Source organism: Protobothrops mucrosquamatus, unplaced genomic scaffold (assembly GCF_001527695.2).
Source record: "Protobothrops mucrosquamatus isolate PMUCROS unplaced genomic scaffold, P.Mucros_1.0 scaffold2031, whole genome shotgun sequence".
In the NCBI taxonomy this organism is placed as follows: Eukaryota; Metazoa; Chordata; class Lepidosauria; order Squamata; family Viperidae; genus Protobothrops; species Protobothrops mucrosquamatus.
In genome coordinates this window covers 14,913-28,859 of record NW_015388140.1, presented here as the reverse complement: position 1 = coordinate 28,859, position 13,947 = coordinate 14,913, and the positions used below count along the sequence as shown (strand labels likewise).

The 13,947-nt window shown below is 37.3% G+C and overlaps 1 protein-coding gene across 1 annotated transcript in view; it reads right to left on the bottom strand.

The window, feature by feature from the left end:
• The window catches only part of LOC107294637 (potassium voltage-gated channel subfamily C member 1-like), a 31,094-nt gene extending 17,406 nt beyond the window's left edge, over window positions 1–13,688 (bottom strand). The window contains exons 1-2 of the mRNA XM_015823888.1: window positions 13,554–13,688; window positions 1,966–2,899 (exon numbers count right to left, since the gene is read on the bottom strand). Of these exons, the coding sequence (XP_015679374.1) occupies window positions 1,966–2,899; window positions 13,554–13,688 (1,069 nt within the window). The remainder of the gene's footprint in view (window positions 1–1,965; window positions 2,900–13,553) is intronic.
• Between the last annotated feature and the right edge of the window lie 259 nt (window positions 13,689–13,947).

The window sequence follows — 13,947 nt, the reverse complement described above, 5'->3', positions numbered from 1 at the left end:
CAATTGGTTCTCTGGACTACAGGCACCCAATAAGCAGGGACATTGTTCAGCAATTGGAAGTATGTAGCCAACTGCTTTGTAAGCATCGTTTTATTGTCCCTGTGTTACAGAATCATACATGTACTTCTTTACTCATGAAGAAGTTAAATTATTCTTGGTGACGACTTTGTGATAAGCATTTGCAACCTGAGAAGAATGCGTAGGTATGTGCAAAGGGTAAAATAGTAAAGAGGCAGTCATTGCATGGATTGTGGCCAGCCTGGAGCAATGGAAGTCTTCAAATTAAATTAAAGAATTAAAAAAAAATCCACAGGAAAAACAGAGGCAAAAATGAAAAGTTTACCCATCTGGATGGATTTTCAAGTTCCACAACGAAATAACTGAAAAGTTGTACTATCTCTTTGTCATCTCTTAGAAATTAGCATTTGGCATTGGTGAAGCCACACACACAAAGGAAAGTTATACTTCTTTTGTGTTCTTTCAATAGCATCCACATGCATGGCTATGAGATGGAAAGAGAAGAGTCCTCACCACATGGAGCAATAAATTATATTTTCCACAAAAGTAAACAAATAAATGGTACTGCAAGACCATCATAAGCTCATCCTTTAAACAGATTCTTACCCCTAAAGAGTAGCATGAACTGCTGTATAAACAATTTTTTTCTCAATATATACCAATCAGAAATGTCCCCCCCCCCAACACTTAGGCTGAATATTGCACATGGCTTGCAACTTATATAGATTTCACCAGCCAAAATAATTGGTATCTGTTTTTCTTAAAATTACATTTCCCCCCCACAGAATAGGTCAATGATATTCCATGGATAGAGGTAGACTATGGGGTTGAACTAATCAGATCAAAGCCCTGTACATTTGTGTGCTCTTTTGAGGAGTCTCATAAAACTGAGACAGTCCCATAACTGACCACTAGCCATGGGATATTATAACATATTCCATGATGACTAGTATTTTTATTCCCCAACCTCTATGTTGAACCAATGTGAAAAATAGTTTTGTCTGAATGGAATTATTTTCTTATTGCTTTCATTTATCTCTATTTTTTTTTTTAAAAGATACCCTGTGAAATTATCGCTCAAGCCTCTTCAGAAGAAATCTGCCCCAATGGCCACCAAGCTCCCCTTTTTCCATCAGCCTTTTAATAGTAGATGGTTGAAGAAGCTGTTGATTGTAGACTGTTTTCAGGAGAAAGCATTGATGAGCCTCGTGTTTTGAATGCTAAGTACTAAGCTTCTGTATGATTCTACTGGGTTGGAATTGCCTGCCACAGAATAAAATCCTTAGCTGTGTGTCTTTCTGAACCTCATCACCATGTCTTTAAGAAATCTAAGCTGCCATTCTAATACGTAAATAACCACTTGGGGGAAAAATGTTTTTCTTATGGATCTGCATGTAGATGTAAGTTGCTGTTTGCTTTGTTCTTCTAATCCCCCAAACTCATTGGTTTTCTGCAACTTTAGATGTATCGGTAGCTAAGTATAAAAGGAAAGAGTAGCAAGCTAGGGGGAAATGTACTGTATGTTTGTGTTTTCTTTTGGGGGCAAAAACTGTGCGCTTGACTGCCAATATGCTAGGCAGCAGGCAAACTTTGTGAACCATCTTGAAATAAAAAATGTAGTCTGTCAGTAAAAATTGTAGAACTGAAAATATTCCTCTGCTCAATCTAGTTATTCCTTCAGAGCCTTTAAGTATCCTGTTAAACAGGACTGATCTGAGGGCTCCTTACAAACCTGTGCACTGCTAAATTTTGTTTATCAGCTTCTCCTGTTTGCCATTAGTCCCTGCAACCTGTATGTCCCACACATGATTCCATTTGTGGCAGTGGGACAGTAATGGGATAACGTGCTATCCATTGGGCTAAGAATGCAGTCTGACTGAATCTTTCAAGCTCTAGAAAGGATGGAGATTAAAAGTCAGATGGACATTCCTCTAAGAGGTTTCCTACCTGCTCTGTTAATTTCTAACATTTCTTCTTGGGCGAGTGGGCATGTGTCGCTCTGAGTACTGTGGTGTGGAGAGTTTATGACAGATTTACAATAATTGGGGGATCCCAGCTGGGGCGGCCGCGGGATATGCTTCTTTTTTTTCTTTGGTAGCTTCTGCTTAGCCATAGCTAAGGAGTAATACATTCCAAAATTGTTCACAATGACGGGTACAGGCATGGCAATGGTCAGCACGCCTGCGAGAGCACAGAGGGCCCCCACCAGCATGCCTGACCAAGTCTGAGGATACATGTCTCCGTAGCCCAGGGTAGTCATGGTGACAACAGCCCACCAGAAGCCAATGGGAATATTTTTAAAATGTGTGTGTTTACTGGCACTAGGGTCATTGGGTTTAGCACCTATTCTCTCAGCGTAGTAGATCATCGTGGCAAAGATTAAGACGCCCAGTGCCAAGAAGATGATGAGCAGCAAGAATTCATTTGTGCTGGCGCGGAGAGTATGACCCAAAACCCGCAGTCCTACGAAATGGCGGGTCAGCTTGAAAATTCGCAGAATTCGCACAAACCGGACCACCCGCAAGAAGCCCAAGACGTCCTTAGCGGCTTTGGAAGACAGGCCACTGAGTCCAACCTCCAGGTAAAAAGGGAGAATGGCCACAAAGTCAATGATATTCAAGGTATTTTTGATAAATTCCATCTTGTTGGGGCAGAAAATGATCCTCATCAGAAACTCAAAAGTAAACCAAATCACGCAGACCCCTTCAATGTAGGTTAGGAAAGCCTCCGTCTCAGTCTCCTGATAGACCCGCACCTGGGTGTCATTGCCAACAATTTCCTTCTCTGTCTTGTTAACGATAGGATTAAATCTCTCATGGGTCTCGAGGCAAAAGGTGGTGATGGAAACCAGAATGAAGAAGAGGGAGGCAAATGCGATGTACTGTAGAAAGAAAGAAAAAAAAATAGAAGAAAACAGTTAGAGAATTAAGTTTCTTTGGGAAGGATAGAAAGATCACCAAGCATACAGAGATCCATTTGTGACTCATTAAAGAAAATAAGGTTGGCACAAATACCTAAATGCAGATTCCTGGCACTCATTCAGTAAAGTAATCAGGTCCTGGCCTAGTTAATTTATGAGCAAAGAGAAGGCTCACATACAATTCGGGAACCATCTTGTCATTCTCTTGCGTGGAATTTGTTTTGCAGTTTCTCTTTTTAAAAAAAAAATAAAAAAATAACATGTTTACATTTTGCTTCAAAGAGGAAAGTGGATGTTGTTTTGGCCACTCAACATTCTGGAATCATAAAAAAGAGGCGTTACATTAAATGGAGGAAAGTGTTTTGCCAAAATATATGGTATAGCATGATTCCTTTAGAAAAGAGCCAGGCCAATTGTTCATTTGGTATAGTAGAAAATTCCCAATGTTTGTCATTGTATCCCATGACAGCTGATGCTACTAAAGTTAGTAAGTTTTAGCAATGAGGGGGAAAAAAATAAAAGTTGTATTATTTTAAGTCATAGCCTTGTTTTAGTTTGGGGATCAGAGCATTTTATTTATTGCAAGCCTCCTTGAATATCTGCATTAAAAGCAAAACAGGTCATAAATTCAAATAAAAGAAATGCAGCAATGAATAAGAAGGTAGGGAAGATTTTTTTTAAAAAGGGGAGGTGATAATCATAGGTATAACAAGAAGAAAAGTCAGATAATTAAATATGTCACCAGATCTTTTATTAATCGGATGCTCTTCAGATTGTATATGTATTCAGATATATTTGAATTTCAGCTCCCAGAATTCCATTCCAGCACAATCATGCTATAATTCATATGTATATATGGTAGGCATGATGTTGGTAATATAGGTATGAAAAACAAGTGAAGAATGATATCAGATATCATGATCAAAGTTTTCAGGCTAGAGGGAGGATCTGTACTCTAGCAAGACTTGTTTGGAACAGGGTGCTGAATGCTTTATGAAAACTTTGTATATGTGTGTGTGTGTGTGTATGTATCTATATTGCTATATCTCTGTGTGTGTCTCTCTCTTTCCTTTCCTTTTTTTGAACAGAGCTGCTAGTATACTTTAGATTAAATATTGTATTGTTTAATGTTGTAAGTAACATCAGGAAAGTAGTACTTCACATGCTTAAAATCCCAGTTGTTCAGTCCATTTTCTCCCCCACTTACGCTGTTTCATACACATGACCTAAGTGCTGACATGAAGCCATGATACAGTAAAGCCCTTGTTCCAGGAAACAACTAAAACCTCCAACCAAAGTATTTCATAAGCAGAAAATCAGGAATGCATAATTTATTACTGTACACAATACTTGAGACTTACTAATGCCAGGTGGATATTTAAATAACTATTTAAAGTTCAATAATAGATATTTATTAAGAATCTCTCCAATTATATGCTCATTGTTTTCATTGTTCCTATTTTTCTGATCTCAGAAACTGGAAAAAAACTTAAATGCTTTGGGATCAGAGCACCATGCTTTTAGGTAGTTCCTGACCCAACTACTATAGTCTACTATCATGAGTGTATTCAGAAATCACTTGATGATCTATTCAGGTTATTACACAGTTCATCCTGAAGGTGATAACGTTCTGTCAAGGACACCCAAATTTCAAAGAAATATTGATTGTTTTACGTCTGTCAGTTTCAATGTAACCATTAGTTACAAGAAATGTATTGCTTCTGTTTCACTCCAGTGCTGCTACCCTTTGTGTCAGAATTCCATATTAATGTAAAAATGGGAACATAGGTTTATTCATATGCATTACAAGAATGCCTTAGGCATGCCTACCAAGTTGTAGTCTCTGAAATGAGAATTAATGATCCAGAGATAGATACCTTAAAATGTAAAACACAAATATTCTGAGTTAAAGATTAATTGTCAGTGCAGCTAAATATCAATCCAAAAACAAGAAACAAAAAGTCAGAGATTGTACTAGAACATCATGGGCTTATGATGAATGAAACTACCATATGCTTAAACTAGACTCAGGTTGTTTCTATCTATGATTTGTTTAGTGTGTGAACCCGTAACTTTGGATTGCTTGTTTTGTAACATAGCAGGACCACAAACCAGGAAATAAGATACAGCTTATGACTTAATGAGCCATTCTAGTTCCCAATTAAAATGAAATGAACCGGAGGACCCAAATGGGAGCAATCAAGCAGTTGACACTGGGCACTTTTATTTATTGTGACATCATTGACACTTGCTAGACCATAGTGCCTCACAGTGCTTCAGATATGAAAGTAAGAAGATGCTTTAGTTTAGAGCATACAGGAGTGCACCCAAAACATCTGTCTGTAACTACTTAAAAAGCAGCTTATCCTAGAGTTGGGCAGTTACATCCAGGCACTCCAAAGCACCTTTTTTTCCCTCTGAGTTCAGCAGCACTATCAGATACCACTGGAGTACATCACAATTCCACCTTATATAGATAGCATAGAGTTGCTTTTTTTACATGAAAATGGGATAAACTGAGTGCCTTAGAAATGTACATCAAGTAAAACTTGTAAAAATTAATTGGAAAGCTAGTCAGGAAGCAATGTAATAAAACAGAAGAAGGCCACTACGGCATTTGTGGAAAGATTAAAAAGCATAGCTGTGTGATAGATTTAACTCCTATAGCAATGACATTTCTGAGTAGAATAGAATAGAACTAAGCTAAAGGGATATGAGAGAACTATGTAATTTTTTTCCAGGAAAGATATATGCTAATTTATACTTGTGAATCAGAACATCATTTCAAAATTCACATAGTTGAACAATATCATCATCATCATCATCATCATCATCATCATCATCATCATCATTATTATCATTTTTCTGCTTCAGAAAGACCGTGTTTATATCATAGTTAAGAAACCAACATAGAACCAAAGTTTTCCAAATAGGAGAAATAATTATTCAGGCTTAACTAATCATGCAAATATCATATCTCCGAAGCTTCCTGACCAGATAATGCATAGATAATAATAAGAGAAAAGCTGTCATGGCAAGATATTCTGTTGTTACAAAGTATATTATTTGTCTGGTGTGCTGGTCATAAGATGTTGTGGCTGACAAATGCTTCTGTTCCCTCCCCCACCCCCAAAGTTGACCCATTGTGAAAGCTAGTTGGCATGCAGTTGCTATGGTCACCAAGGCAAGTTCACTGGATGTCACCAATGATTAAATATCAGTATTGGACATCACTATATTCAAAAGTTTGTACATTTTTTTCTACCTATCAGCTGTGAGTTCTTGGAGAACTGCTCAGTCATGGGTAATTAAGTGTGGAGGAAAAGGCCTTGACTTCATTCTCTTCATTGTAGAGTCCTGTAGCAAGCCATTTTCTGCCATCAACGTGTTATCTGACGGTACTTTAGTATAATACTGAGAGGTACTCAAGATTTACACAAATGTGAAAATACGTTTGCGAATGCTAGCAGATAATCTCTTTGCCATTTGTTTCTTTCAGGTTCTCTTCCCGACTGTTGAACAAGAATTTGCTTCAGAAATTTATTTCAAAGGAAGAGAGAATTGCTGAGAAATACTCCTGGGTGGAGCATGTTGTTCCTATACTTAGCAGCAAAATGACTAATTGGTCTATGGGATCACGAAGTGTCGGACACGACTTAGAGACTGAACAATAACAACAACAAGAAGATGACTAAAGTGTCTGTGTGAATTTCCTCTCTTTGTAAATAAACTCTCAAGTGCATATCTTATGAGGGAAGCCTCTCATTGGGCCCTTTTTAAATTGGGGAGTTTAGAGAGACGGGGAGCTTTTGTAGCAATGTTAATATATGCTGCACAAAACAGTAATGCTGGGAGTTGCATTCTCAACCACCTTCAGTGTTAACATTACAGAATGTGGCCTTCAAAGTTACTACTACCTATGCTATTTCTTTTCAAATGCATTGTCCCAAGTTGCTTTTTCAAGAGGCAGCTGGACTTTCTTGTTTTTCTTTGAAGATGTTTCGCTTCTCATCCAAGAAACTTCAGCTTCTTCAAGAAAGTCCAGCTGCCTCTTGAAAAAGCAGCTGGGATAACCATGACCTGGATGACTGAGAATCTCCACAGACATTCAAATGCATTGCCTTACCTCTTCCTCCTTTCCATTCAGCTGCTCTCATCAGAGTTAAAGCCTAGCATTAATATAAGCAAAAACAAACAGTAGCTACTGATCAAGCTTTTTGTCCACCTTCACCAAGAACCAGCACAAATAGAAGTCTTGTATATGGTGATAAGCCAGAGGAATCTAAGAAACCTTTCTGCTGACTTCTGCCTAGCATCTAATTTATAGACTGCGTTGGTTATGTCTGAAATCAGTTGATGCTTGAATATGCTAGAGTCAATATTTTGTGCAGAGACATCTGTTGAAAAATGAAGAGGTCTGAGATAATGTGATTGTGTGGTGTTGCTGGAAATATAAGTGAAGAAATGTGAGTGCATGTGCCACATGTTTAAAACCAATCTTTAGTTAAAATCTGTTGTGCTCATCTATGTCCTTGGATTGCAAATAGATTTTTTCAAGATGATCTAAACCCTGTATTTCTTAACCTCAGTTGATTTTCCTCCACAACTTCTCATTCGGGATCATCTTCTTTGATCTTTGTAGCCAAATAAGATTATATAACAGATATGACTCTATCTACAGTTAAACTATCATTTTCATTGAAATATCCCAAAACAATGAATGTCTTTTTCTACTAAGCAAGTTGCTAGGCACATTTGCCAAAAGGCGCTGATACCAGTAAGGCCAATTTGCTATTTCTCCTCTTTTAAAAATCAAGCTATAACACGGATTTTAGTATCAGACTTTCAAAACCAGCTATAGGCAAGAAGGGAGAAGCAGGGAAGATTTTGCTTCCCTGGATAAATAATGCAAAATGTAATGTTTTGAAAGGAGAGTTGATATGCATGCATAATCTCCAATTACAGCTGGCAGCAAATTGTAATGCAGATATTTCAAATGGGCTATTTTAAGAGAAGTGGAAAGCGAGGCTCTCACTTCCCTTGTCAGGGAACCATCTCACTGTCTCTCTCTCTCCTATCACCTTCTGATTGAAAGAGCAAGTAATGACAGTGCCTCCTCTTCTACTGACCTTTCTTTGGGATTCTCAGAATGGTCCTCATTAGGGAAGATTTGGTAACTCACTAGCTCTAGCATCCTGCTTTATGTTTTTAAAAGATGCATCCCAAAGAGCCAGAGATGTGATGACTGCCAAGCAGCTGGTGACCTCTGAGGGAACCAAACGTGTTCCGCTCTCTGAAGATTTTCCCAATCAGGAGCTGAGGGCAAAACATGCAGAAAGGAAAGGTAGCAAATACTGTCCCTTCTTTTTGCCTTGTTCCTTTGGATCAGCAGGAGTGTTCTGAGATAGGCATAAATATATTGGGTGTAATGTTCTTAAAGAGGTTTTTTTTGGGTAGGGGGGTTTAGCGTTATTGAATAAAGAGGTTGGGACTCTGTCTGTCTACCTACCAAGAGCAGATAAACTTCCCAAAAACAACAGAGCAGGACCAAATTTGGGATTGAAAAAAAAGGCAGCAAAAGAAAAAAAATATGATTTCAAACTGTAGATAGAGCTGAGAAAAAAAAACCCACTGCATCCTTATGGAGGAGGCAATTGGCCAGCGGCTCAGAATGCCTCTGACTTCTTCATTCTGCAGAGAACCAGTTTGATTAAGGCATCAATCAAAGACCATCAGCTCCAGTTCCACCTCAAGCATGCAACCAGGTGGGTGATCGTAACCGGTCACTCTCTCTTAGCCCTAGGAAGGAGGCAATGACAAACCATTTCAGAAAAATCTTGCCAAGAAAACTGCAGGCACTTGTTTAGCAGTCTCCGAGATTTAGATACAATTGAATGGAAGAAAAAAATATTTTCCAACCCTGCTGAGAAACCTTATGATCTTTTAAGCTTTTGGAGATTTGCTAATATTTCATTAACCCCTACAATTTTCTTTAGCAATATTCTCTAGAGTTCATTTCACTTCACTTTTCAGAATGTCTGTTCCGTTATCAAGTCTTCAAATGTATCCTTGATTTAGGCAAGTTGTTTTGTATAATTTGTCTGTATATTCATATTATCTTTTCTCTATATCTTCTTTCTCCAGTAGATCTTTTATCGCAGCCCTTTTGAATGAACATTTTCCTTGGTTTCTGTAATTCACTTAAATAAAACATTTGTCCCTTCCATTCAATTGCCATCCTCAGGTTCTTTAAATATAACTCCTTGCCCCCTTTTGCTCTTTTTGGGGACTGGGCCTTTAGTTGGACACATTTTCATTTTTTTTAACATTACTATTGGTACTTTTTTTTTTTTGCCAGAGAAGTTTTATTTTTATTTGCAGGTCTTTGTATTAATGATGTCAGAAATTTTAGAGTTTTTGAGGCACTTTCTTTATCAGATTGAATCCTGTAAATTATTCTTTGTCTTCCTCACGTTACTGAAGTGTTTACTGATTATTTTATATGTTTTCTTTTTAAGTTGTAATTTTACAAGATACAGTTCATGAGCTCCACTTCAATCAAGAGAAGCTCTGTTTTTGGTGGCCAAATAGAACTTCTCCAACTATGATTTTGATTTTGACCTTGTTTATCCAGTGATATCCATATATAGAATCATTGTTTAGAACAGGGATAGTCAACCTTGGCTCTTTTATGACTCGTGGACTTAGCTGGCTCAGGAATTCTGGGAGTTGAAGTCCACGAGTCATAAAAGAGCCAAGGTTGACTACCCCTGGTTTAGAAGGTTGGAAGGAAACATGTGTTACAGCATCAAATTTCTTTGCAGAATATCATTAATCTATCTCCTGCTTTCTTTTATACCTTGAGCCCATTTTTTTCATTATTCATTATAAAATTTTACTTCTGACTATAGCATTCCAGTCTTTATGAAAGTTTTTTTTTTTTTGGTATTGTGCAAATTATCTATTCTGATTCTGTAGTTGAAACATATTCTTGGATCCCCATAAATATTCATTGGCCTTTTCTTAATAAAGATGGTTTTTCCATTTCTTCTTTGAATTTTTTTTTGTCCACAGAAGAAGATCTGATGCTCCTCTGATATGAAGTGACTCATTCCAATCCATTACAGTTTGCTCATACCCAGAATATTAATGTTCAAATTTGACATATCCTTGATTCGTGGTCCCAATATTAAGAATATCTTTGCAACACTGAAGTTTTCTTTTAACTCTGGCCACATTAGCAGATGGAAAATCTTTTCAGCTTTAATTCAGCCGCATCATAAGCACCAGCGCTTATTGATATTTGTCCTCTATTATTTTTCCTCAGTAGCTCATGTTATACCTTTCAACCTGGCTGACTTATTTTCCAGTATCGTGTCCGCATTGTCCTGGTTGTGAATGTCTATTTGCTTTTCTTTGGCAGAATACTGAAATGGGTTGACATTTTCTTCCCCAGTGGATTGTATTTAGTTTAATCCCTCATCTCTAATTTGCCCATCACAGGTGACTCTTCTGGGAATATATATTCCCAACAGTATAGCTCTTCCTGTCATTGGGATGGTCCTTTACCACTACTGGGAAAAATCCATTATGGTCACTTCTGTTAAAGGAAGTGGAAATAATTCTAGAAATAACACTCTACAATTGTTTAAATTCAGTCAGGTTTTGTTCAGATCGTCAAAGAAAGATCCTTTGAGATTACCCCTTTCCTATTTTCATTATTTATATTATTTTCTTATTTAGACATCCTTCAAAACTACTCTAGAAACTAGATTTCCTATTTCTAATTAATGTGATCATAGAATTACTTGAACAGAATTGCTTTCTATTCTTTAGCCTGTTTCTCCACATTCATGCCTTCTAATTGCAAAATGCGTACTTTCTCATTGAAGCTGAGTTAGAAAAAAATGGCAAGAATTAGGAAAACTGAAAGTGGAAAGGATTTCACGACACATGGAAGACTTCAGTGAAAGCTGGGATTAATTCCAATCTCATTTCAGCATCAGTTACTAATCAATGTTAGAAAGTTATTATCTCTGAAACAGTGTAAATGATTTTTACAAGTAACAGTTGTTATTGTTGTTGAGATCCCCCTCTCTAGTGGTTGTGAAATGTGAGGTTTGAATGTCATTCCCAAATTAAATTCTGTGGCTATTCAACAGTTACTTATCAATGAATAAGCATTTTTCTATTTCTAGGGGGTTTTTTTGGAAATAAATCATATCCAGAGCACAACATGGCTCTACTAAATTAAAACATTTGAGTACATTCAAACACTTTATTATGCCTCAGCAATATTAGACATAAAAACTTCACTGTATTAAATTAGACTATAGTTTAATCTTATCTATACCGAGGGGCATCTGCTCTCCAGGGTCTTCTAAAACGGACTATGAGTCAAAGGCATGAAAGGCAGCTCAACCATTTCCATATGACCTGACTTTGCAGGAAATTAGGCATCAGATGACAAGACAAAGGGTCAGACATTGAAATTTTATCTAGAACATGTCTACCCTCAGTCCATACACTGCTGATGAGAGCACAGACCCAATGGGCAGGTCATGTCACTTATATGCAGGATGAGCACATATCCAAGCAGTTCCTTTTAAGGAAACAGTTGGCTGGAAGATGTTTGCACAGAGGACAAAAAATACATTTCAAAGATACGCTAAAGGTCTCTCTGAGGTTGCTTAATATAGACACAAGCACCTGGGAAATTCTGGCACAAAGCTGCCCTACCTGGTGCATTGCTAAAGCACAACATAAGCACAAACTACATAAGACCAGAGCTTAGTGCAACAACATATGTGTCCAATATGTGTGAGGACATACCCTGCCCAAATTGGTCTCTTCAGTCATCTTTGCACACATACCACAACTAGTCTCAACGTAATTTTAAAAAAATGGTGCGGAGGTCTTCAATGACGGTGATGGACAAACAACAATAAAATGACCTTGAGTTACCAGGACCTAAACTTGGAACTTTATGCATGCCAAGCATGAATTTTCTATTGAATTACTCATGGCTTGCTTTATTCTGTCCCTAAATATCTTCTTGATTTTAATCAAGATGCTGTTTGGGTAATTATTTTTCCAGATGGTTCTTGTTTATTCAGTCTCTACAGCTAAGTGACCTTTATTAAGAAATAGCATGATGAGTGTTATCATCATTCAGGATTTCTTTGGAGGCTTTTATAATACAGAACATAATTGTATGGCAATACTTGCTTACAATGGGCAGCTGCTTTCTTTGCACAAGAACTGGCATCTATTTGCCGTGAATAGCAAATGATTGGCACTCGTTTTTATGCCATATCTGTATTGGTGTCATACATAACAGAAAGTGTTCATGCCTTGTCTCTTTAATGCATTTCTTCGACTCAGTGATTAAGCACATATGATAGTAATGGCAGGCAATGGGACATTCATAGACCAGTGCTGGCTTATTAATATTCTTCGGTTTTACCGTGATAGAAAACAATGTGATAGAATTTATTTATATAAAATATAACAATATACAATATAATTGCAACACTGTTGCCCTCATCAGATGCCATCAGCATGGTGGACAAGAAATTAGTTGGTGCACTCATCATCAGTTACAGTGATGATGAGTGCACCATTGGGAGTCTTGAAAGAACAGGTGAGGGATAGATTGTCATGGAGAAAATCTATCTATGCAGTCTCTAGAAGCTGAAAATGACTTGATGGCACACAATCAATTTAATCAATCAATCAGTCAATCAATCAATACTTCTGACTGATCTGCAGAAGATTGGGACACCTGTTCTTCTTCCCCATTTCATGTACAAACTCCAGATATACTTTCATTAACATTTAGATTAGGAGAGTATTTAATAATAGCAAAAAGAAAATGCAGCTAAAAGAAATTGCTGAAATTAATGCCATTGCTGGTAGCCATAAATGCGTTACTGTATAGGTTCACCTTAAATGCAGGTAACTAACTAGATACTATATATAATTAGTATCCAACCCTAACCCTACCTAGAGTCTCAGCAGGTGAATATAACTGGCTGGCCTTGGTTGGGCTTCATGGCTAAGCAGGATTACATCTTGGTAGTTCTTGGATGGAAGACTTCAAGGAAATGCCTGGGTTGCAGACTAGATTGGGAAGCAAAAAACAACAACAACACTATTCTAAAAGAAAATAGCATGAAATCAGTTGCATTGTATTGCCAAGAAAAATATATGGATTTATGTATGAAGTCATCAGAACTTAAGTTTTGACTGAAAGGAGATGTTGTTTTATTAGAAGGACATTTGGAAATCCTGCAGTGAAATTTAACAAAAAATTAACAGAAATGTTGTTCTATTAAAAAACAAACAAACAAACAAAAACTCAAGGAGATCTGAGAAGCTTGAGATCTGCCAATAAAGAGAAGAACAAAGTAGCAAATGAAGTACTATATGTACTTTTTGACTTGTAGAATGCATAATGCATAATATATCATGCTGGCTATAATTTTGTTTGCAATAGTTAAATTCTAAGCATGTTACAGTAATCTAAACAAGAAATTATTAAGGCCAAATCCACTTATAACAGAAGGGAACACAACCGATGTATTATCCAAGAATCTGGAAAGGGATTTCTTACCATTGTTGCCATGTGGCCGCCTAGGAGCTTCCTTAGATCCAAGAGCATTGGATCTTCAGCCTGTGCTGAACTTGCTGCATTTCTAAACCCAGACATGAAAACAGTGGAATCTAGTCTGTTAGTGAGAGGAGACATTATGCTCATGAGAGGAAGAAAGATTCCTAGGTCCTGAAGCTAACCGGGTCTACAATAGTGCAAAGATGAACAAAGATGTACTTAGTAACATGCCTCATAGAATGACGCTATCTCTTCTCTGCTGTGTCTCAGGAGAAGTCAGGAGATTAAGTACACAATGCAGTTTCTAGATCATAGTTCTTATGTGGGCTGGAATTATAAAAGTGCACCAGATTGAGAGCTTTTAGAATCTCAGGACATGCCTCAATTCCTGAAGATT